The sequence below is a fragment of the Neovison vison genome, chromosome 13 (genome assembly GCF_020171115.1).
Source record: "Neovison vison isolate M4711 chromosome 13, ASM_NN_V1, whole genome shotgun sequence".
In the NCBI taxonomy this organism is placed as follows: domain Eukaryota; kingdom Metazoa; phylum Chordata; class Mammalia; order Carnivora; family Mustelidae; genus Neogale; species Neogale vison.
The window spans coordinates 100,678,948-100,704,404 of NC_058103.1; the positions used below are offsets into that span (position 1 = coordinate 100,678,948).

Genomic DNA, 25,457 nt, shown 5'->3' on the forward strand with positions numbered 1-25,457 from the left:
ATTCCAAGATGCCTGTGCTGGGTCTTGGGCTGTTTATCAGGGCTCATCCCTGGCCCAGAACTGCTGCTCCAGGCTCGCACCTATATCTCAGAACACATGTAGCATGCTCGGTTCCTGCGCATCTGTGGAATGGCTTCTTCTCCACCTTGGTATATAAATCAGTAAGCCCAGAAGCCGGTCGCTGCTGCAGTGGCGCCCTAGACTCCCAGAGCTGGAAGGAACATTTGGATCATGTCCTTCAACCCCTCCATTTCACTGACAGAGAAACTGAGACCCAGAGGAGGGAGCAGGGTTGGCAAACCCATGACCGATCTGGTGCTGGAACTCCCTTATCTCAACTGGGGGTCAGGGTGGGGGGTGGTGACACGTGGGGAGGAGCCTGTTAGCATCACAAAGTTGTGGGCTCAAGCCTTATCTCGGCCCCTGGGTCAGTTAGGGTCCTGGCAAGGAACAGAAGGCGTGTTCCCGGGGGAGAGCTTGCTTGAATGATTAGAGGCATCCCCCGCTTATCAAAAATTCGCCTTACGCTGTTTTCCTTTCACCAAACACTTCTACCTTAGGACCTGTTTTTGCTAACAGAAAGAAATCCAGAGAGGAGTTTTACTTTTATGAAAAATGGTGAGAGTGAAAATAGTGCTCGGTGTTGGTTTTGTGGCAAGTAGTTATAAAGTCAGCATGCACCCCGAGGAGTCCGAGTGGTGCCCCAAGCGCCTTCCGCAGGAACTCCATTTAGCATCTCAGCGGCACGCCTGCATAGCTTTGAATTGTGTCTGAGCATCTGTGCTTTATCTCAATTTCATTTTGTGTGTCTGTTGGCAAGAGGTGGCATAAGGTATCAGAAAAGCCCAAGAGGTGATTTTTTGGGTCAAAATTTTTTCATATAAATTAATGGTAATTGCTTTTTTGCCTCATGCCATTGTGGCTCATGAAAGGTTTCTTAGGAACGTTCTATTTTCAGGGGGGAGGGATTGTATTTCTAAAGGCAGGGGAGGGGATACGGCAACCCATAGGAAATGGTATAGGATTTGGGGCTAGTAAGCAAGGAGGGCCACTCCACACTTGGGCTGGAAGAAGGGTCTCCCCCAACCTCCCGCCGATACCTGAGCTGTAGGGCAGAAGACCACCACTACTGCCAACCCCTTGCCCTCTGTCTTCTGCTAGTATTTCCCATTGGCCAAACCCATCCAGAAGTCAGAGGGCAAGGAAGCCCATTAACGCAGCCCATGGAGGTCTGCTTCTCCGGACGCAGAAGGGCCAAAATGGTCCAGAGGGCCAGATGGCGACTCTGCATTCTCAGGGGGAGAGAATTCATTGTTGAACTGTTTGTACAGGAAGTAGAAATACACTGTATGTCTGTGTAAGTATTCTGTATATACCTGTGGTGTCAAAATTTCCTGGGAGGAGTGATTAAGAAAAAATGTCTGAAGTAGTTTCCGGAGATTGAGGGGTTGATGGTGAAAACAAGGTTGAGAAATACTGATCTCGCACAGTAGCTCTGGGTATTTGCACGGGTTCTTTAGGCCTTCCTGCGTTGATTCCCAGCCATAAAGAGAGTAATTGTGTCTGCCTCAAGGGTGAAAGGGCGCCACAAGGAGCCAATGCCCAGCAAAGAGAAAGGACTCATCACTTGACTTTTTCTTACTGCTGTGACTAGTGTCTACCTGAGCAAGACCATCGGCTGCCACAGGAGGGGTCACTAAATCCCCTGTAGTCCTTGTCCCCAGCCCCCAGAGGACAGAAAGACTAAAATAAAGGGCCAGCTGAGCATTTGTGGCTGCTGCAGGGAATGCGTCCCAGCTTGATGGCCCCTTGTGGCTTTGTGTCGGTGCAGAGTACTGCTTTAGAAAGGAGGCTGGGTATCAACGGGTGTTTCCTCAGCACATCTGGGGTTTTGTTTCATCTTTGGATCATACTTGGGAGTGAGGAAATGATAGAAGAATAGAAGGGGAGGAGGGACCTTTGAAGTCCCATAGTCTGATTTCCCACCAGACCAGGAACCCCTAGAGCAGAAGGGCCCCCTCCCCACAGACCTTTATTTGCCAACTCAGGCAGCTGGCAGGGTTTGGCCCAAGAGCCGGTTTGCCTGCCAACCCCTCCCCTCTGGCGTTTGTCGATTCTCTGTGTTTGGCTTGAGTGTTCCCAGTGATAGGTTGCTCCCTACCTATAGAAACAGCCCTCTGAACTGCTGAGCCCATTCAGGTGTTAGAAAGTCTTGCCTTGGGTTAGGTCGCAATCTGCCCCCCTTAGGATAGAATGGCTCTGCCTGTTCAGCTGATTGTGACCTGCCTCCTGCCCAGTCCTTCCTTCTCCAGGCTAGACAGCGCCCCCACAAGTCTCAGCCTCCTGGACCTCATGGCTCATCCTTGACCCTCCTTGACCCTCATGGGTCACATGTCTATACTCTCTACATCCCGATCCTTTTCTCCTGGCTTGTTAACGTCCTTTGGGAAGGACAGACCCTCAGAAGAGTCACCACCAGCCACACATGGAGTATCAGTAACGTATGGCCCATGGGGAGATCTGGGGATACTTAAGACTCTGGATTTGATCTCAGCTCAAGTCTAGCTGTGGAGACCAAATGAACCCAAGCTAAAGGAGGAAGTGGCAGGAGGTCAAACATGCTGTGTACCATCAGCTGCTCCCCCCCAACACACAAACACACAGTGTGTCATGGGATTCAGTGGAAGGAGAGGCCTCTGGGCCAGTCAGGGGAAACCTCATGTACATAGGGGGATTCTGGTGGGAAAGTATTTTACCTCCATAGATGTGCAAACTGGGTGGCTGAAGCCTTCCTAGGCTTTTTGTGGAGGTGGGTCATAGGGGCTACACCCGGCCTTGGTGACTCAGGCGACCCAGGGCCAGGGAGCCTAATGGAAGCATTTTGAGCTTCCAGCTGCTGCAAGGTGACATGATGGAGTCAGAGTGGCCCTACAATTATCAAATGATGTTCGCAGTAGGAGCTTTAAGGGTGATGTGTTAGAGTGCCCTTGTTTTCTAGACCAGAGCGAGGAAGTCACCTGCCTAGAGTCCTATGGCAGGTCGTACGGAGCCCAAGCTCACACTCAGCTCTCCTGTCTCCTAATCCAGGGCCATTTCAGAGACCAGGTTTCTTGTGATGTCAAGAGTACAGGTTTATTAGGCCATAGAGAGGGTTGAAGCTTTTGGGCCGGGGGGGCGGGGGAAGGTTGGGCTGGGCCGGGTGAGAGCTCATGATGAGTCTTAGCTGAATGGGACTTCATAGACCTCATCTGGTCTGGTCTCAATTTACAGGTGAAGTTGCAGAGCCCAGAGAGGAAAGGGGGATGCTTGATACCATTGAGATGGATGTGGGTAGTTGCCAACCCAGATCTCCTCCCACCTGTAGCTGGGCTTGTTCTGAAACCCCACAGCACCATTGCTCAAGACACCCAGCCACCCCAGTCCCCCACGGCCAGAAACAGTCGGAGCCAATGGGCAGGGCCCTGAGATTTGGTGACTTCTCTATGCCTGAGCTTGGGGGAGACAGCCATGCCCTCCCTGCATGTGCTTAGGGGTTCTCTCCTGGGGCAGATGACTCCCTCCTGGGGACCCACCAGCATGGAGAAATCTGTTTCAGGCAGCATGAGAATTTAAAAGCGTGAGAGTTTAGAAGGCTGAGTAGGAAGTGGCCTCTGTCCTCCCAAAGACCAGAGATTCATAAAGGAAAGACACGTGCTGACTTGCTAGCTCCCTCACGGTGTACTGGGATGGCCTGCGACAGAGGTGGAGGCAGCATGTGTTGGAATTTCTGAGGCTGGGCACTTAGTAGGTGCCCAGAAAATGGTAACACACAGGAAGCAGTGATACGTGGTAGCAGCTGTCAGCTGTTGTAGACATCAAGTCCAGACCACATGGGGCACACATACGTGTGTGCGTGTGTGTGTGTGTAAATAATCACGGCAGCTCATGCTTACTGAGTACTTACTGTATGCCAGGCATTGGCCTTATCACTTTACATGTATTTCATTAAATCTTTGCAACAGCCTGTCCCCATTATACGGATGAAGAAACTGAGGCATGAGAGCCTAGATAACTTGTTTATTGTCCTATAATTGTTAAACATCATTGACCACTGTGGCCTCCCCCGCTGGGCTAGAGACAGGACCACCTTCCAGCATTTCATTCCTGAGCAGGGTTTACCTGCAGATCCCTACAGCCCTCCCCATGAGTCTGGGGCCTCAGTGAAGGGAGAGAGGGAGATGGCATGTGTGTGGAGGCCCCCACCTCGAGTCTGAGGACTCCCTACTGAATAACAATAACAAGACCCACACAGTACTTACTAGACCCCAGGCCCTGCTCTGGGTGCTTTGTCAACTGCTATAATCCTCACACACAGCCTGAGGCCCATCCTATCACTGTCCCCCACTGAACAGATGGGGACTGACATGGAGATGGTGTGAACTTGCCCGAGGTCTAGCACTACTAAGTGGCATCCCTCGATCCAGACCCAACTTTCTGGTATAGTCTTTGCTGTGCTGCTTCTCATGAAAGACGCCTCCAGCTCCCAGATGTTGGAAGTGGGACTGAGGCAGGCAGGTCGGTGGTGGGAAGCTGAGAGAGCAGAGGTTTGACTTTCTCAGTGGGGCTGGGAGAGGGGAGGTGGCTGGCCCTCAGTCACGTGGTGCGGTGTCAGAGGCAGTTTCTGATTCCCTGTCCCCAACAGCAAATGGAGGGACAGCAGTGGGAAGAGGGACTCAACAAAATGCCCCTGTTGAGAGTTACAGGATTCGGGGAAGAGAGGGGCTGGGGTGGCAGAACCCTAACTCAGCCCCTTTTGTGGGGTTGGGGTCAGAAAGAACTTAGGAGGCCTGTACAGTTAAGGAGGGCTGCTCTGTCCACCCCAGCCCTCTGCAGAGGGACTACCCACTGTTGGGCTAGTGCAGGGTCTGGCCTAGGAATCAGGAACCCCAGCCCCAGGGAGGGGTGTGGGTCTCTCCTCCATGCCTCCTCGGGAGACTTTCCTCATAGCACCTGTGTCCTGTCTCCTCCCTACCAGGAGCATAAGCACGTGGTGGCCCAGTTGCGAAATCTGGCCATCGGAGCCTTGGATATTTGCTATCAATATTTCATGCTTCAAACAACACTGTCTAAACAACACCTATAAAATATGAATGGATTGAGGTTTTGACAAGCAAATAGCCCAGGCATAATCCCAGGGCGATGGGGGGCAGATAACGAGGTCTGGAGGGACCGTGGGGAGAGCAACATCATCCCCAGAGCCAGGCCCAGGGTTTGTGGGACAGCTTGTCTCCACACATCGGTCACTGGGAGTCAGCATGCTGGATACAGAGCTGAGCTGCAGGGAGCTGCTTGACAGATTGTCCTAGGGGACCCTGGTTTGGGGCAGAGACCAAGGGAAAAGATGGTGTGGAGCTTCTCCAGAGCACCCAAAGGCCCTGCCCCTCCAGGGGTGCAGGAGATAGGCCTATGGGCAGGTCCCTAGGGTGAGAAGGACCAGGGAGAGGCAAGGGTTGGCAGGGTCCTTCATCCTTCCTCCCTCCTCCCTTGAGCTGCTCTGAGCCCCCTGCAGGACATCCAGGGTGTTGAAACAGCTTCTCTGCTTTCTGCCTTATGCTCTTACCCTCCTGGGGGGTCACCAGCAGTCTCTGTGCTGTCCCCCTGGGCTGGCTCTCCCAGCCCCTGACTTGTCGGGGCAGGGGAAGGCATCCAATTGGGTGAGAGCAGAAGATCCGTGGTCTTGGACATCTCTCCCCCATCTTTTCCTTCAGGAGGCTCATCCTTAAGCTCCCTCCTTCCTGGCTCCCTCCCTCCACACGCTGTCCACGATATCACAAACCCTTAGGCCTCCGTTTCTCCATGCATAAAATGAAGGTGTTGGACATGGTTTTCTCTGAGTTCTCTTCCAGCCCTGATAGCTAGCAGGTTCATTGTTCACTGTCTACCTCACCGTTCTCCAGCAGAGCCCCCAGGGCTCAAGGGGTCCCTCTGTGCCATCAGAAAGCAGCAGGGGTGTCTTGAGCTACTCCGACAAGCTGATGGGAGGGACCTAGCTTGGGAGCATGCTGGGAACTCAGCCTATGGGGGTGCAGATTGGGGAGAGAAGCAGCCGAGGCTTGGAGCTGGCCAGGCTGAGGTGCTGGCCTCTGATAGGGAGCCTGGGGATGGACATCTGGTGTCCAGTGTGTCCTGGGCACACTGACCCATTTGAGTTTGTTTGGAACGTCCAGTGGAGCAGGGAGAGCCTGGGAAGCAGGAGTGGTCAGACAAGGTCTTGCCAGCAGCTCACTGTGGCTCTAAGTGGAGCTGGTCACTGGAGCCAGAGGCCAACCCAATTCCCCAGCAAGAAATAGGTTAGCTGGTAGGCCCCCGCCATTCCCTGGACCTCCAAGGCAGTGGAAAACTTCATAGACCAGAAAGACCAGAACCTTCCCTGAGAGCACTCTGGGGACACAGGTGCTGGGGCCTTCCCCCAATAGATCACAGTAGAGGCCAGGCTGACTCCCGACCACTTACTGGTGGGGCATCTGAAATGGCTCTCCTGGATGCCTTTGCACGGGAGCTTGGGCAAAGCCAAGGCAATGGCTTCAGCATCAGCATCACACCAACCATAAAATGGACTTTGTTGTCTAACCTGACTGTGGCCTCTCAGTGAGCATTCAGGCCAGGTAGTGGACACGGCAGTGGAGTGGCTATTTGGAGGTCACTGGTTGCCCCTCAGGACTCAGCACTGGGACCTGCCTGTTTCCCATAGCCCGGGCCAGTTCCAGGCGGAGAGAAGGTCTCTCATTGCTTGTCAGAAAAAAGCGCTTCATCCAGATCCCGTCTAAGAAATTGACAGGGTTGATGGGAGCTGCTGATTTCCCGAGCTTACAAAATTGGCCTGGGTGGCAAAATGGGGGTTTTCTGTAATCCTTCACTGATGGATTAGATGGTGGGGCAGATCTCTCAGGAGCAAAGGACGACCTTGAGAACGTGCAGATGTCAAAGGAAGAGAGAAATAATCCCCCTTCCTCAAACTGCTGCCAATAAGCCTTCTCAGCACTGGAGGAAGTAGATGGAAAGTTTGCTCTTGCTGCCTCCCGGCTGAGGAGGCTGCAGCATTTGACTGCATGATAAGAAATTGCCAGGCACTTTCTAATTACAATTATCATCATCGTAGATGTCTCTCTTAATTACTTTCTTATAATTAGCTGTTGCTTTTTCCTCAGCGTTTGTGTACTTTGCAGATTTGCTGACATTTGAGAGCCCCAAAATAGGGGCATTTGGGGAGGAGGGCAGGAAGGTGGAGGAAGCATGAGAGGAACCTGTTCTTTGCAGGCAACCTGATAAATTTGGGGGCCTTTGTAGAAAGAAACTGGGGGAAAGCAAAAGGTGGACATGACACACTTCCTGAGCTCATGGGAAAGAGAGCAGGAGTGTGGGTTTGGGGCCGGGCTTTGGTGAGGGTCTCCAAGTGTTAAATCTTGGAGAGAATGTTCTTGAAAAGCTAAGACTGCCCTTTCTTGGGCTTGGGTTTCCTTTTAGGAAATGAGGCTGGAGTGAAGCACACTCTTGTTGGATCCATTTCAGAGTTAATTAAATGATGCGGGTCAGGAGTAGCTTGATTTTCCCCAAAGCCAGTGATGCATTCTGAACATCCCTGGGGCCCCAGGGGATCATTACGAAGTGGTTTATGCTCTTTGACCAGATGGTTGGTTTTCACTGTCTGTTCCTGTGCTTCTTCCCTTTCTCTTGGGCCCCTGCAGCCCTGTGTACAGAGGAGTGTGTGCATGGCCGCTGTGTTTCCCCGGACACCTGCCACTGTGAACCCGGCTGGGGAGGGCCCGACTGTTCCAGCGGTGAGTCTGGGGTCTTTGGGGCCCACAAGGTCCCTTGGCTGTGGCCTGAGGGGAGGGTGTACCATGTGCATGCTGAATTCTTTGTGTTGGCCTGGGGCAGCCCAGAGGAGGGTGGATGTCAGGGAAGAGGCAGCCCTGCATTTATGTGGTGTACTTGGGTGGACGCCTCCAGCAGTATGGGCGGCAATGGTTGGGGGTCTGGAGGTGGGGGTCTGGGGGTGGGGGGTCTGGAGGATCATCATGTGTTGTATTTGTTGGGAACTGTGGAGAATTTGTACAGCTCTGACTCAGTGAAGTGCTTCTAGATACGGTCTGTTAAGGGCTGAAGTGAAATTGAGATGCTCTTGGGACTGACGGACAGGGCCAGAGACTGCTGCCTCCCGCAGCAGCAGGGGGCATCATGTCTGCCATGGGGCTGGCCTCCAAGAGGGTGGGGGGCACCCAGCAGCTGCTCAGGGAATTCTCTGCCAAGAACCCAGCTGAAGACAACTCTTGCTCTTCTGGCTCATTTCCCCTAAATGCTCCCAGATGACCCTCTTTCCATTGGTACATTTCACAGTCAGTGGTTGGTCAACATTATGGTCTCCTAGGATTTTCAAACAGGCTTTGATTAATGCTGAAACCCAGTTTTCTTCCTGCTTTGGGCTGGGGTAGAGCATCTTTTTTATTGTGACTTGAGTAGATAACCTATCTCAGCCGATCCATTGGGGTCGACCCCTTTGTGTTTTCCTATCTGTGGGAGCCACCTCCCTCTTCCCTGTTCCAATGTAACCGTAACGGTCATGAAAATTGAGGAGGGGAATGGTGGGTCTACGTTGGCCCAGTGTGGTGCTCTTACCCTTTTCCGCTGTCTCCGCTGGGTTGGAAACATCTGGTTATGGTCCTTTTTCCCAAGGGCTTTGACCGGAGGCCCCCCCCCCAGCCTGTCTACCCAGCACATGAGAACATACCCCCCAGCAAAGATACTGGATGTGATTTTGTTTTGAGCCTGGGCGATTATCTTGGCTCGGGGAGTCTGGGATCTGTTTGGGGGACTCAGTAAACTCTTCAGTGCACTGGGACCTCAGGGGTCCCACCTGTTTCACTGCTTAGAGGTGGGCTACACTGAGCTGCGGGGCTAGGAATCCCTCCACACAGCAAAAAATACACTTGAGGGACATGGGAAGTAAAGGAATGTGTTGCACCCATCTTTCTGTGGACTCCAGGAAACATGTGGGCTAGAATGTTCACGAGTTTGTTCCCCTTCCTTGTCCATGTTTTGTGTTCTGTAACTTTGCCCACCACGAGTCCTTGATGGAGAACTAGCTTGGATTAGGGGAGCCCTGCAGGGAGAGGTCTGCTTGCTGCCTGCTGGATTATAATGTCAAGGGTGGCCTGTTGGAGGTTAGAAAGACAGCTTGAGTCTTGGGGACTCTGAGTGCGTATTAGCCACCGATCGGTACAGGTGTGTACAGTGCTCCATCTATGCTGGACTGGGCCAGGCCCGGGGTGGTCCCTGGAGGGTCTTTCCGACATGGTCTGTGTCTTTCAGGGTTTCCCTTCTGGTGAAAGAAATGCAATGAAGGAGGCCCTCGATTGAGCTGGAGTGTTTAGAGTAGTTGAGAGTAAATCTTGCCCCTCGAGTGAGTTTACCAAACAGATAGGGAAATGGCCTTGCTAGTTACCAGAACAACATGGGACTCCCTAATTCCCCCACCCCTGATTCCAAGTCTGATGACTTGGTGGTGAGCTCTTTCCCCGGTGAAATCCATTTTCATGGGCTAAAACGCCAGCACCCCTAAGTCGATTCAAAGGTATGGACTCTTGAACCCATAGGAAGTCCCAAGAGATGGGTTCCGACCCTCTGCCAGAGCCAGCGTTGAATGAAAGGAATTCATAGACTCTCACTTTCAAGATCATTCAGAGCCCTGAAAGCTTAGATGTCACCAAGAGCCTTCCAACTTCTGCTTGAGTCCCTCCATTCACAAGGAGCTCACTGCCTCTTATGAAAGTATGTCCTGATTGTTGGAAAGCTTCTCCTTCTGTTAACTGGAAATCTGTCTCAAGCTTTTACCAGTTGGTTCTCACTCATGGTAGAGTCCGGAGAAGGATGATGGATTGCCATGACTCTCCTCGCCATGTCTGGAATTTCTCCCAAGTTCAGTGGACAAGGCCACGGACTGGCTATGGGAAGATGTTGATCAAAGCGTAGTTGATAATAACCACTGTGGTTGCATCGCAGAAACCAGAGTCCCCTTCCATGGCTAAGCCCTTTGGGTATTAGAAGACAGTGATTACTTCCTTCCCCAAGTTTTTATTCTCTAAGCTGCTTTGTTTCTTCCCTGACGTGGTCTGATCTACTTTCCCTGTCTGGTTCCTCTCCATTGGCTGTGGTCTTTATTCCTCTTAAATTAACATTTCTAGGTCTGACCACAAAATTGTAGGCTGGTATGGAAAAATAATAATAAAAGTAGGTACTGTTTATTGAGTTTTACCATGCACTAGGCACTCCCATTCCCTCCTCACTTAATCTCTACAATGACCCTATGGAATAGGAATTATTATTAGCCCTGTTTACAGATGAGAACACTGAGGCACACAAAGACCAACAAACTTTGCACAGACACACAGCTAGTAAATGGTGAACCTGGGACTATCCACCAAGCAAACACCGGAGTCCCAAACCTGAACTCTTCATGATCATGTCCTTCCTCTAGATGCTTAACCCGTGTTAATACAGCCTAAGGTTAAACTAGGTCTTGGATGAGAAAGCTGTGTTGCTCACAGGAGAAGGCAGGATCTGCTTGGAAGATGTGGCCCTGAGATCCTGTTCTGATGGTAGATGCATCAGCCATGGGACACCAACTGTGACCAGGGGCAGTCCAAACAATTTGAGCCTGCTTGTTAGGGTATTGCTGGATGCCCGTCTGCCTGAGTGTGCCTTCAGGTCTTTGGGGGCCCGTGCCCATGTTAGGGGGGCTTCCTGCTCAGTGCACTGTGTACCTCTGGAGATTTCTGAATGGGAGCTGCCCACGGACATGTCTCTACATATGGTCCCCTTGCAGGGAAAGCTTAGATTTTTATTTAACTGAAAGCGTCATTCTTGTTGGTTTTTTTTTTCCTGATTCTAAAATTCATACCTGTTCATGTTAGAAAGAAACTCCAAAGGGCACCAGAATCACACAAAAAGTTTAGACACACACACACACGCATTTGGGTGGTTGCCCTCCCTGTCCTTTCTCTGCGTATTTGCCCTGAGAGCTACGTCTGGATGCAACTTTGATGAATTAGATCATGTCTACGTGCTGTTCTGTAACGTGCTTTTTAAATTTAACTTTATGTCATGCACTGATTTCTTTGTCAATAAACATGAATCTCCCTTTAAATTTTTAAAGACCTTTGTAGAGTTTTCTTCTGTGGATTATCGGAGGTATTTGACCAGTCTCTTGTTGATGGGCTTTTAAATTGTTTTAGGGGTTTTCCCTTTTGGAGGCCCCACCATTCTGTGTTTGGGGTCCTTGGGGCTTGTTGATTTCAGAATTTCAATTTTTGTCAAAGTTTAGAAACGTGTGTGATGACTCTTCATCATCTATACCCCCGGTGGGATCTGGGCAGCCCCCTGGTATGAGACACAGTAATAATTCTGAACAGGACTAATTCTGTCTAGTGACATCAAAGCAATACATAACCACAAATCCATTCCATGAAGATCTGGCATGTAAACGAATTTGGTGCTGAGCTTTAAGACAATTTTTCTTTTGGGCTTTTTAGGGATTTTTGGATTGTGGGCAAGGGACTATGGCCCTGTGTTTAAGAAAAAAAATGCTGCAGTGATTCTTCTCAGGCATATATCTTTGCCCATTTGTCCCGATTTCTTCGTAGGATAAATTCCTGGAAGCAGCAAGGAGGGTTATAAAGATCCTTCATCCTATTGCCTGCCCTGCCTTGCCCTTCATGGCTGCTGAGGGATTTATGACTTTGACAGTTGTGAAGGGGACAGATCTTGTCCTGGGGTGGGGTTGGGAGACTTTTCATTCTTTTCCAGACTTACAACCCCATAGCCTAATTTCTTTAAGGCCTGGATTAAATTCTTTCTGCTCCATAAAGAAAGTGCAGCGATGCTGATTTGCCTGGCGAGCAGGCACGTAAGCTACTGTGGATAATTCCAAGGTGTTGGAAGGACCAATATGGGGAAGCAGAGTGGCTGCTTGCTTGGTCATAAACCTCCATCCCATATAATAATGAGGAGTAGAAGGATGAAATGTCAGTTTACGCTGAATAAAGACGACAGAGTGACTGTTATTAAATTGCACTAATCTCACAAGTGGAGATAAAAAGAAAAAAAGTTTTCCTATATTGAATATCTAGCTTTTTAAAGTAATTAGGAATATTAAAGCACTGACAATGATTGAGATAGAAACATTATTCATAACTTTTATTTCCGCACTGGGCACTGGTCCAGTGTATTTCATTTACGAGGTTTCAGCTGTAAGGAGAAGGACGTGAGCCAATTCCTAAATTAAATATGCCCTGTTAACTTTTATAAATGATACCCAAGAATCAACTTGGAAATTTAAGTCTTCATTGTATTATTTAATTATTGTATTTCTTGGGTCCTGCTTCTCAGCTTCCCGTCCCGTGGTGCTTTGCGGTTTGTTTTCGGGTCGCTAGTGTGGTGTTTTGGCTTGAGTCTAGGGCCTTCCCAGAGCTGCTGGGGTAGACACGAGAGAGAAGCCCGCACCTCCACCTCCCCACCGTCCCCCGACCTTCTCCCATTCTTAGATCCCACTAAGATTGCATGTGTTTCGTCCATGTGCACCGACCAAGTGCGGGAGAGTAAAAGCTCCCTCACTACTCAGTGTCTCGCTGTCTGATGACGCCTCCCACCACCCCACCCCACGCTGGCATGAGGCAGGACCGCAGTCCCCGAGTAATGAAGGCAGCAGGAACCACGTTGGGCCGCCACCAAGAGTAGCTCCTGCCAAATCACATGTCTTCTTATCTTGAATGGTGTGTGGGACCCCTGGCTTACTCGGCTTCCAGTTATCCTTGCAGATTAAAATAGAACATTTACCAGCTCAGAAATCTGCCCATACTTCCAGACTAGCCTGGGATGTTTAGGTCCGTGCTTTTCAAACCTAAGGTATGGGTTTACTAGAGTTGTGTGTGCTGGTGTGTGTGATAAAAGACGCATAACAGAAAATTAACCTATTTTAACAATTTTTTAAAAAAAGATTTTCTTCATTTACTTGAGAGTGTGTGTGCACAAGCAGGGGATGGGGTTGAGGGAGAAGGCAGACTCCCCTGGAGCAGGGAGCCCGACAACAGGGCCTGATTCTAAGATCCTGAGGTCATGACCTGAGCCGAAGGCAGATGTTTGACTGACTGAGCCACCCAGGCACTCCCCATTTTAACCATTTTTAAAGATACAGGTCTGTAGCATTAAGTACATTCGCACTATTGCATAATTATTATTTCTATCCATCTCCAAAACTTCCTTCATCTTTCCCAAATTAAGCTCCATACCCATTAAACACTAGCTCTCACTTTCCCCTCCCCTTAGCCATAGAAGCCACATTCTATTTTCCGTCTCTAAGTATTTGATCATTCTAGGTAGCTCGTATAATATCTGTCTTTCTGTGGCTAGCTTATTTCACTTAGCATAGTATCTTTAGGGTTCATCCATATTGTAGCATGTCAACTTCTTTGCCCTATAAGGCTGGATCCTATCCCATTGTCTGAGATTCCGTTTTATCTGTTCATCCATCAGTGGAAACGTGGGTTGCTTCCACCTTGCGATTACAGTGAATAATGTTGCTAGAACACAGGTGTACAGATCGCCTTTCTGCTTTCACTTCTTTGGCGTATATACTTCTTTGGATCGCCGATCCAGAAATGCATCAGTGGATCATGTGATAATTCTGCATTTAGTTTTTTGAGGAATCACCATACCTCATTCCACAGCATCTGTACCATTTTACATTCCCACCGGCAATGCCCAAGGATTCCACTTTCTTCACATCCTTGCCAACACTTGTTATTTTCTCTGGGTTTTTTTCTGATTAAAACAAAACACATCCCTGTGAATATCTCATTGCGGTTTTGATTTGCATTTCCCTAATTAGTGATATCAAAGATCTTTCGTGTGTTTATTGACTATTTGTAGATCTTCTTTGGAAAAATGTCTACTCAAGTTCTTTGCCTGTTTTCTAATTGGGTTGTTTGTTGTTCACTCGTAGGAGTTCTCTATATATTCTGGATAATAATCCCTTATAGGATGTATGATTTGAAAACATTTTCTCTCATTCCATGGGTTGCCTTTTTGCTCTGTTGATTAGGGTCCTTTCATGCATGAAAGTTCTCATTTTAATGAAGCCCAGTTTATTTATTTTTTCATTTGTTGCCTGTGCTGTTGGTGTCCTAGTGAAAAAATCATTTGGATTGCCAAATCCAATGTCATGAAGCTTTTCCTCTATGTTTTGTCTAAGAACGTTACCATTTTAGCTCTTGCATTAAGGTTTTGATCCATGTTGAGTAAATTTTTGCATATGGTGTAAGGAAAGTGTCCAGCTTAGGTTTCTTTGCATGTGGATACCAAGGTTTCTGAGCACCATTTGTTGAAAAGAATTTTCTAAAGATTTTTGAAGCTGTGGAGTTTAATTTTTTTCACCATGTAATGGTACATTAGTTATCTGATAAGTAATTTTAAACACTGCTCCTTGTATTAAAACAAATAAAATTGGTTATAGAATTAAATGCAGAATTGGTATGCTTTAAAAAAAACAAAACAAAACAAAAATGTGATTATTTGAGCCTTTGGTGGACCTTTTGCAGCTACGCTACCAAACCTCCCTGGGAACAGGGCTAATTTAGGAGTAAGGTTTGGGAAGTGGTAGAAAAATGCAAGAAGTCCATCAGCAGAATTAGATCTCCCAATGACTGTTTGCAAGGATGGTTGAATTAAGATATCAGGCCCTAAACCCCTTTCCCCCCTGCATTCTTGGGCATCTTCCCTCCAGCCTGCTGGGCTGTCTGTGCCCCCCCCCCCAACCCCATCTGTGTCTGGGTTCCTTTGCTCTGGGTTGGCATAAAGCCTCTGTCCCAGCTCATACTCCCTTGTCTCAGGTGTTACAAGGTCTTCGCATTTTCTATAGTGCTCAGTGCTGGGCCCTCCGTGGCCGTGAGTCTTATGAATCTCACATTTGCTGTTTTCTTGAAGATCTTTTCACATAACTTTCCATTTAACCACCAGTTCCTGGAATAGAATATCTGAAAGTATGGCCTGGGATCCTGGAACCAAATCCAAGATCTCGTGATTTAACCTGAAACCATTGAATCAAGAGCTAGGAGGGACCATGGAAATTACTGGGTCTGCTTCCATTTTACAGATGGGCAAACTGAGGTCCCTAGAAAGGAAACTGCTTCCGGGGTGATCCAGGGAGGTCGTGGCAGAGCTGTGACTTGATCCTGGGTCTCTTGACTCCTGTGCCTTTTGTCTCTCACCAGCTGCTGTAGGAGTTCAGGGCTAGAGTTATCTTAGAGGCAGTTGGATCTCATTATACCAAAGCAAAGAGGCCAAGTTCTATAGACTTTTGTGCCAATGACCCAAAGGTTCCCGACCCTCTAGCTCCTTCTTAGCTTAGGCCTAGATCAGAGACACCTGACTATAGGGCAGCCCAGGGCACTGGGATTAGAAATTTCCAGAGGGACCAACCCTAGGTGGCTTGAAAAGTACATCAGGGAAGAGTTCCCATCTCAGTGGCCCCTGGACACACTTCTCACTGATGCACATGGATACGTCTCTGTCTAGAAGCACAGAACATGAGGGCAAAGCAAAAGTACAGGATGTGGGCTGGGGTTCCTGCCTCCTGGGGCAAGCAAGAGGCGCCTGGAAGGACATGGGCAGGGCTTGATGGGGGAATGAGTGGGCCAGCTACATAGGTCTGCTGCCAAGGGCCACACCCAAAACTTAGGAGATCTTCCTCAGTGATGGATTGGGTAAGGAGCCCAAGAGAGAGTAGTGGGAGAGGAGAAGGAAACCTGAGGGACCACAGAGTCTGAGGAGGAAGGTAAATGGGGATTCCTGCTCCCACCATGCACAGATGCCCCACGCAGATGATCTCATTTCATCTCCTCGTGGCTCAGAGGGGTCATGCATGTTATCTCCATTTCACAAAGAAACCAAAGCTTGGGAAGTAGAATAACTTCTGATCTTCACCGAGCTAGCAAGGGGCAGATTAGAACCCAGAACTGTGTTTTTCCCATAGCTCCAGACTGCCTCCAAGGAAGTAGAAGCCCTGTGCCATAAAACACAGGAAAGCTGGCTTCAGGACATACCTCTGCCTGGGTGACCCTAGTTAAGTCCTTCCCTCTCTGTGAGCCCCAGTTTTCTCCTCTGTAAAATGGGAAGCTTGGCGTGGATATTCCACTCTTAAATCCCATGATGCTCTGTTTCTGGGAAGTCACAATCCAGTATCACCTAATTAAGGGCCCTGGTGACCTTCCTACTGACCTCTGGGGAGGGAGTCTCCTTCCCCCCAGCAGCCCTACCGCCCCCCCCCCCGCGGCCCTCCTGTGATTCTCTCTCCTCATTCTGGGACCTGGGAAAGGAGTGGGGAGGAGGACAGCCTTGGGTGGGGGCAGCTGTGTGACTCACATCCTCACCTCCTCCGGTGGGGTGGGGGGGCTGGTTTCCTGGGGATCCTTGGCAGCCTTAGCTGGGAGGGGGTGTATGGAGGGAGGCTGCAGCTCCCCAGGTTGGTTGGTTGGTCGTGTTTTCACTACGCTGAGCCGGCTGTCAAGGTTAAAGCAACTTCAGATGAATCACCACAAGGCAATTACACTTGCTTTTTCTCTGCCCAGCCTGTGGTCCCTCTCAGAACCGCCTGGGCGGCCTTCTGCCGGCATCTGGTGTGCCTATGGGCCTCCCCGGGACAGTGGGCTCCGTGTCAGCAGCGCGCACTGGGGCGCAGGCACCGTGACAGGAACAGAAGGGAGGGGCGGATGCGGCAGCAAATGCTTTTTCAAGGTCTATGCGTGAGGGAAGCTGCTATTCACCCCAGAATTCTAATTTCAAACAAAAAAGAAGTCCATGGCCAGGGCGACAGGCCCCGCTGGCTCCACGCTCTGTGTCCCTTGAGTTCCACTTAATGCATGGTTACTGAGCACTTGTCAGATGACAGCACTGCCAGGGGTCCAGGGCTGAAGGGGGGCGGGGACTTAGGGATGTGGAGGGCGTGGCCCCCAGTCTCAGGGAACTTGGAGCAGGAAGCCAGAGCTACTAGCACAGAGAGGAGGGAGTTGGAAGAGTCCCCAGAGAGAGAAGGCTCTGGCTTTAATAGGGGAGCAGCACCTGGATGGTTCAGGAAAGCCCTCAGGGGGAGGGTGCAGAAAGGAAGGGTATGTGCCATGCTCCCATTTTAGATGAAGAAACTGGGGCACATAGAGGTGGAATGAAGGCCTGTGGTCCCACAGCTGGGGAGCGTCACAGGTGGGTGTGCCTGGCCTTTTTCCACAGACCACTGGGATTTAAAAAAAAAAGCAAGAACCAACTCACTTGTGAGGGGCCTATGGTGGAGGCTGAAAGATACCTCAGCCCAGCGGCTGCCAGAGTCCTGGGGGGCTGGGGGCTTCAGGGAAGAGATGGCAAGAAGGCAGATTTGCCCTTGGCTGTCACCTCCCCCCAGCCCCGCCTTCCTCCTTTTAAGACACCCCCCCATCCCCACCCCTATTCTTTTTTTTTTTTTTTTTTTTTAAAGATTTTATTTATTTATTTGAGAGAGAGAGAGTGAGAAAGAGCATGGGCGAGGAGAAGGTCAGAAGGAGAAGCAGACTCCCCATGGAGCTGGGAGCCTGATGCGGGACTCGATCCCGGGACTCCAGGATCACGACCTGAGCCGAAGGCAGTCGTCCAACCAACTGAGCCACCCAGGCGTCCCCCCACCCCTATTCTTGACGGTGTTCTGGAAGCTAGTGAAAAGGTTTATTTCCTCCTTTCCAGAGTTTCTTTCTTTTCTGAGGTGCCTTTCAGGAGAAATGGGGAATGAGAAACAGATGCTGGTGTGCTCTGCTCTCACGGGGACCCAGACTGTTGTTGGGGTGAGGATGAGGCTGGATGAGGGCAGCCTGTGGAGACCCCAAAACATGAGCCTGAGGGCAGCTGCTCTGCCCTGACCCATCTCTACCCCAGGACTGGCTCTTGCTCCTGTGATGATGCCCACCAGGAAAGGAAGGGAGAACTAAGGGCCTCCTTCCCAGGTCCCAGGGAGGCAGACCATGGGGTACCTCTGGCGCCCTGAGAGAGGGTAGCCCCTCAGGGCTTCACCCCATCCCCCTGTACCCCTGTGCCTCTCAGACCAGGGGACGTATTGGGAACAGTCCCATCTGAGCAGGATCAAGGGTCAGGAAGGTCTATGTGGCCTCTCCCAGAAGTCGGTTTTTTTGTTTGAGAATTCCAGAAACAGGGTAGCCTGGAGCCTGTGTGAGCTGCGTGTTCAAGGGGGCTGTCGGAGGGTGGGGAGCGGGGAGGCACATTCTGCCAGCCTCAGCTCTGGCCATCTGCTCCCTGAGAACAAAATTAATAAATAAGTGACACACAGGGAGTCTCAGGAACTGGGGGAGAAGGAAGAGGGTGGGAGAACCCGCGGAGAATGTGACAAAAGCAGAACAGAACGGCAGCAGCCAAGCTGGTATCTTCATGTGGGGTTGGCAGGCAGTGCCGCCAGCCCTCCCCGGCCCCACTCAGGCATGAAAAGGACACCGTGCCCACCCCCGACACACACATGTACACACACACACACACACACGAATGCACACACGTAAGCACAGGACCTCACTTCCAGGATGGGCGCGTGGGCTGAGTCTCCATGGGAAACAGGCCCTCCGGGAAGAGAATTGTGAACTGTGCCATCTTGGCCCCAGCAGCCTAGAGAAGGATCTGGAACTCTGACAGGGAAAGGGAGGGAGCAGGTGTGGGGGGGGGCATTGTCTCTGGAGCAGCCCAGACCTGCAGCGTGCTGGGCATCCCTGCAGAATGCTGGGCATCCCTGCAGAATGGGGATTAGATCTCTGATCTCACCTTATCCTGCTTGCCTGGTGAGGTGGGGATGACTGCCCTTGTGATGCAGATGAGGAAGCTGCTTGTGCTGTCCCCACTCAGGAATATGCCCCACGCTGTGGGGCTGAGGAAGAAGTGGCATTTGAGGCTGAAAGGGAGGCAGTTCTGGCTTTTGCTCTCACTTAGGTTTCTGTCCTAACTCACGTCAGCACTTACTGTACATGCCGTCCTGGTTGTTATTCATGGTTATTCATGGTTATTCATGATTATCCATGATTATTCATGGTTACCCCCATCTTTCAGAGGAGGGAGCAGAGACTCAGGGGGGTCGAGGACCTGGCCTGAGAGCACTAAGTGTTAGAGTCGGGATTTGAACCCCGGGCAGTCTGTTTCTGGAGACCATACTTACAACTTGGGTTCCCACTTCGTTACAGGGCTCCCTGGCTTCCCTCTCCAGACCCTCCCACCTATGGGAGGTAGGGAGGGCATAAGAGTGAATATGGGCCGGTCACTCTCCTGCTCCCCTTTGCCTGCTGGAGAGTGCCCTAGCTCCTCAGCCAGGCCTATAACGCTCCTCTGGGTCTGATGCCTTCCTAGTTCTTAGCTTCATTTACCATCACTCCACACCACCTTCTCCCTGCCCCACCTTCCTTTCTGCACTGACCCTTTTGCTCTTTTGCTTTTAAAGCTCAGTTCAGATGCCGTCCTTCCTGTGACATTTCATGATTCCCACACCTTGACTGTCTCCACACGGCCAGTGTCCAGGGTCCACACCACCCTGGACAATCAGTGTTTGATTACGTGTTTGCTGTCCTCTCTGTCTGCTTCCCCTGTGACCTTCCCCGTGGCAGGGCCCAGTCTTATCTCTGGGACTCCAGGACCCCGAGTGCCTCAGGCACGTGGGGGGACACTCAGCACAGCACTCAGTGGGACCCAGTGGATTCACTCTCTCATTATATCATGTTTGGGTTCCTCTGGATGATGATGTCTTGGTGGCGCTTGGACTAGGGAAGAGTATGGAGCTCTGGGCTGGCTGCTTAGGGGATTTCAAAGCCAAGTCCCTTGATCTTCCAAAAGTTCTCACCTGGTATCTCCCTGGTGGGTGTTCTCAAGGATTGTGATGTGAGGCCAGGATTCAAGTTGGTCCTTCAGAAGAAGCAGAGATCACATGTAGCTGGGGGAGTTGGGGAGATGCTAGAAAACATGGGAACCAGAGCTCGAAGAAGGATGAGATTTGAAGTCTCAGTAGTCAGGTACAGAAAGAGAGGAAGTTCCAGGCAGATAGGTGTGCTTAAGCCAAGCTACGGCCTGATGAGCAGGTCTCTGTGGCTGCAGCAGAGGCTGCCTGGGGTGGGGGAGGAGAGCCAGGGTAGGTGGGGTGGTACTTGGACCCCAGCAGCCCAAGGAGCTTGGACATTATTCCACGGGCCTTGGGGAGCTCCTTAAGGCTCACTTTTCATCAGCTGAGTTCTGTTGTTTCCTCATGGTGACCTATGAACTCTTCCTTCTCCAACTAACCTGTGACCAGTCTGGGCCTGGGTCTGGGAGCAGAGAACACACTGGAGGCTCTGATCAGCCCTCCCATCCTGGCTAACCAGCCCCCCTCACCCGGGGCCAGCTGGGCCGTGCTCTCCTCCCTCTGTCCCCACTGGAGGCCACTGAAGAACATATGGCAGGCTCACTTTGGCATGGTGTGGGGAGAAGATTGGATGGGGATGGGGGAGACCACCATGATTAAGAGTTGGAGAATGGATTTGGGCAGGAGGTGACCCACAGGGGCCAGGTTGGATGTATTCCGATACCCTTCTGTCTCCTTGGCCAGACGGGAGAAGACAGATGTGATGGCCCATGGGATGGCCAGGCAGAGTGCCCAAAACAGGCTTATTGGCCTCTAGGATCTTTGACTCCCAGCCTGCCTGTCAGGGGCAGCCCTACCCTCCACCTCCCATCCTCAGACACCCATGGGATCCCCAGGCAGGCAGCAACTGCCCAATGAGGCCACAGCAGCAGAGGCAGCAGCCGAACTGGGGAATCTGTCACCCTCTAATGAGGAAAGCCCATTTTGGCAGGCTGGGTAATAGGCCTCAAATTGAATAATTAATAAAGTTATAAAAATACGTCTACTATATGGCCAGAATAATTTAGCCCAATTAGAAGCAATTATTTCTTGCAGTTATGCCACTTGGTAAATTTTACGAACAGCTGCAGCAGGGTTCCCAGCTTTGGCTGCCTGCTTGAGAGGTTCTTTTGACACCAGATCTTCCCCTAGGGCATTTTCCATTGAGGAACATCCACCCATCCGGTCATCCATCCATCCGTTTAGCTGTGTATTGGTTTCTCTCTATATCTGTCCATCATTCTGTCTGACCATCTCTCCATCCCTTCATCCATACCTCTGTCCATCTGTCCATCTGCACATGCCTCCACCGGTTCATCCATTCATCCATCTGTCCATTCATTCAGCAGATGCTCCTTTGAGCCCCTTCCTTGTACCCTATACAGTGCTGAGTCCTGAAATATGGAACAAGTAAGACCCTGCCCCTGGCCCTGCCTAAGGATCCTCCAGCCCAAGCAAGTGGGCCTTGGCGTAGTACAAGCTGTTATTCCTATTCCTGTTCTGAGGTCATGCCAGATAGGGTTTTTATTCTCCATCTCTTTCTTTGTATCCTGGGAGATACATATAGAGATATTTGGACTTAAACCTGGCCTGTGTTAGGTCTTAGGTTTCTTCACAATATCTTCAGCTCGTTCCCCTACATCTGAGAGCTTAGGGATCCACTGGCTTCAAACTATTACTACTCTGGGTCCTAACCTTTTATCAGGTGGAGGTCAAGAGATGTGGGATCCGGATGCATCCTGGCCCCTGCTTTCAGTGTGATCTGGATAAGATCTACTTTTTGTTGGTTCACCTGTAAAGTATGATGAATCAGTGTGCTCCTCTGAGCACACAGGGATGACTGAAGTCAAGATGCTTGGGACCACCGGTTGGTGGCTCTCTGGAACATTGGACATAAGTTGAATTCTGCACCTCATAACTTTATATAGATTTCCTGCAGGAAAACCTTCCATAAAGCCAATGCTCTTTTTGGGAGTGAAGATACCCTCATTCTGATTTCCCTACCTGGACATTGAGACTTTTCATATAAATGCAGCAAACCTATGACTGAACTCATTAAGTCTCCATAGGATCCTTGCTGTAAGCTGGACAAATCTGACAAAATTACCAAGTGAGTTATATTGTGGTCACCAAACATTTCCTAGGGTTTGCTCTGGGGATGCAGAAAGACCTCAGCTTTCCCCCGGCTCTAGAGTCAGCCTCTCTGCCATGGGTCCCTTTTTGTCTCACTGTGAATCAGAATGTCAGAGCTGGCAAAACAAAGTAGAAAGGCAAGCCTCTGACTGGGACAAGATACTCAGAACACAGTCCACAAAGGGTTAATATCAGACTGTGTTTTTAAATCCCACAAATCAATAAGAGCAATCCTGGCAAAGAATATAAACCTGCACTTCACAGGAAAAGGATATTTTGATGGGCAGTAAGCATATGAAAAGATGCTCATCTCCCTGGCAAGCCAGGAAATGCAAATTCAAAGGAGAGATGCCACCTTATCACACTCAGCATTTTGGGGGAAACCAGTTTCTCATAGTACCAAGTGTTGGCAAGGATGCAGGTGAACGGACACTCTCATGTGCTCCTGGTGAGAGAGGGGGCATTTAGGAAGCAACTTGGCAATTTTTAAGATCTTATTTATTTATTTGACAGATAGCATAAATAGGCTGCCCACAGGGAGAGGGAGAAGCAGACTCCCCTCTGAACAGGGATCCCAGTGTGGGGCTCCATCCCAGGATCCTGGGATGCTGACCTGAGCCAAAGGCAGGCGGTTAACCAGCTGAGCCAGGCGCCCTGCAACTTGGCAGTTTTAAATAAAACTGAAGATAAAACCAACCCCATGATGCCCTGTTTCTCAAACATTTTTTCCTATCGCAACCTGGATTAAGAAACACATTTTGTATAAAATGTCCCATGTCCCGGCGCACACCCAGGCGCACACTGACGTTTGAACATCTCCGAGTTAATTATTTTAAAGGGTCATTGTGACCCTTGATATTAATTTCATGACTCTCTTTGCGGTTCTAGTTTACAGCTTGGGACGCTCTGCCCCAGGGAGCTTCTCCAGGTGTGTGTCGCCTGCATCATTGTTTCGGTGCTGAAAAGCAGCAAGGAGCATAGAGGTCCCTCAAGAGGGGACTGGGATGGCTCGTAATCTGTTCATACAATAGAATCGCCACAGCAGTTAAAAGGAATGAGCTAGTGCTGTACCTGTCTACTTGCATGAATCTCAAATACATAATAGTGAGTGGAAAAAGCAAGTTGCAAAGGGCTACATACATCCCACATAAAAATCATTTATATAAAGTTCAGAAGCCTGTGAAATAATGAATATGCTATTTGTGGGTCCATTCAGATGTAGTGAAAGTATAAAAACAGGCACGGCAGTGATAAATGCAGAAGTCGGCCTTAGGTTGCCCCTGGGAGGGAGGAGGGAAGAAGGAGGAGGGAGGGCTCCACGAGCAGTTTCAGCTCTGCACTGTTTTATTCGAAAATGCGAACATCTGTAGCAAAACAGGGGAATGATAAGACTTGTTGGGCAAATATCCTCTACTTTAATTTTCTCTATACTTTACAATACACTCGAAATACTCCGTATGCAGAAGAAAAGTCATCACCTCTTTCTCCACCTGGCAGGCACCCAAGCTCAGGTGAAGAAAAACAATGTGTTGGTCTGTGTTAAACTTAGCTGTCTGTTTCGTTCAATTCAGTTCAACAGATGTTTGCTGAGCACCTACTAAGCGTCTGTCAATGCCAGATGTGAGGTGAGGAGCAGGCAGGGAGGCAGGGAGGATATTGCAAGTAAAAACTGGGAGCTTGGCAAGGGCACAAGCCGCCCATTGTCTCTGCTACAGAAAGCAGATATACTGTGCATGCCACAAAGAAGGGTCTGGTTCTTCCTGGGAAATCAGGGAGGGTTCCCTGGAAGAGGTGAGGACTGAGATGGGCCTTGGAGGATGAACGGGGATTGATTGGTAAGGGACTCTGGAGACAAGAGGAATCTTGAGCTCCACAATGCTCCAGGTCTGCTTGGGAAAGAAAAGGGAACAGGACAGCTCAGGCCTCTGAACTCAAACATGGTGGCTAAGGTGGTGAAATGCACCTTTGTCTGTAGCGCCCAGCGGGAGCCAGACAAATGGAGTGGGGAAGTGGGTCTAATTCATCATGGGGCCTTAGGAGTCCTGGGCTCCTGGAGGCTACGGGAGATGGTGATAGCCTGCCCTCTGCAGAGGGGCACAGCCTCTCAGCGACAGCCCGCTGGACTGCCCAGCCTCCCACAAGGGCCCCAGCAGGGAAGAGAGGGACAAGGTTCTGTTCAGCTCCCAGACTTCAAATTTATTTGACCAGCTCCCAATAAATTCCTCATGCCCGGGGCCTCACCATCCATCTCAGGGTGGCGGGGCAAAGGCAGAGGTGGGGGTGGACGGCACAGGAAATGTCAGTCTTAGATTGCTCGGGGACCTGTCCACATGTCTTGCCAGGAGGCAATCCCCTAAATCCTCCTCTGCCTTGCTCCCCTCCTAGTAAATCTGAATAGTTTAAAATAACTCTGTCCGACCTTGAGGCTGGTGCCAACTTGGTGTCATCCATCAGCCCTGGCCGATTTCTTATTAAGGTTTTGCTGTTCCCTTGGAAAAGTTGCTACCTTAAATCAAAGGGCCGATAGGGCCGGGAAGAAACAGAGGAGCTGGAGACAGTGGGGAGACAGCCAGTCGGGAAGGTGAGCGTCTAGTCCTACATCGGGGGCAAGATGGATGACCTTCCTGGGTCCTGGCTCTGCAGCGTCCCCGGAGGTGAGTCTAGGGACATGAGGTGTCTAAGGTCTGTATAGCTTGAAAGGGCTCCCCGGGGAGCAGCTCCGAGGTGAGCACCTTCCCCGAAGAAGGAAAGGTTAAGTGGGCCCCCAGCCCACTTTAAAGAGTACGCTCACTCTTCATTCACTCACTCACCTGGGAGTGCATTTCATTTTGTATATTTGTGTTGGATGCCAACCGGGCTTTTGTGCCCAGTTCTGGGTGCTGGAGAGACAGCAGCAAACCAGACCGAGCCTGTGCCTTCGGTGGGGCTTACCTTCTAGGGAGGGAGACAATTAGCAGGCACGGAAATAAATACAGTAACTTTCAGATGTTGGTATGAAAAAAAAATAAAGCGGAATAGTAAGTTTAAGGGAGTGAGGCAGGGTGGTTATCCAAGGCCTCTCTGAGGAGGGACATTTGAGTCAAGACTTGGGTGATAAGAAAAAGTAGAGATGGAGGGTGTGTTGGGAACCCCCAGGACTTGGTCTATTTCTGACTCAGCAGACAGAATTTGTTTAATGGATATAGGACAGTTGCTAAGCAGACTCTGTTTAGGATTTATGAATGGCCAGGCAGGTTCCTGCCCACACAGTGCCTTCAATCTACAGAGTGTGATTACCCTACTACCTGAGGAACAGTAGGCGGGCTGTGCATTGTGCTAAGAGCTCAGGGAAGGCGCAGAGCCCTTCCCATTGGCC

At 50.3% G+C, this 25,457-nt stretch overlaps 1 protein-coding gene across 11 annotated transcripts in view; it reads left to right on the forward strand.

Moving 5' to 3' along the window:
- Positions 1–25,457, forward strand: part of MEGF11 (multiple EGF like domains 11) — a 225,565-nt gene that overhangs the window by 39,254 nt on the left and 160,854 nt on the right. For all 11 annotated transcript variants that reach the window (XR_006381546.1, XR_006381547.1, XM_044229695.1 and 8 more), the window contains exon 4: positions 7,725–7,817. Coding sequence is in view for 9 of the 11 variants with exons in the window: in XM_044229695.1 (XP_044085630.1) it covers positions 7,725–7,817 (93 nt within the window). In the remaining 2 variants the exon portion in view is untranslated. The remainder of the gene's footprint in view (positions 1–7,724; positions 7,818–25,457) is intronic.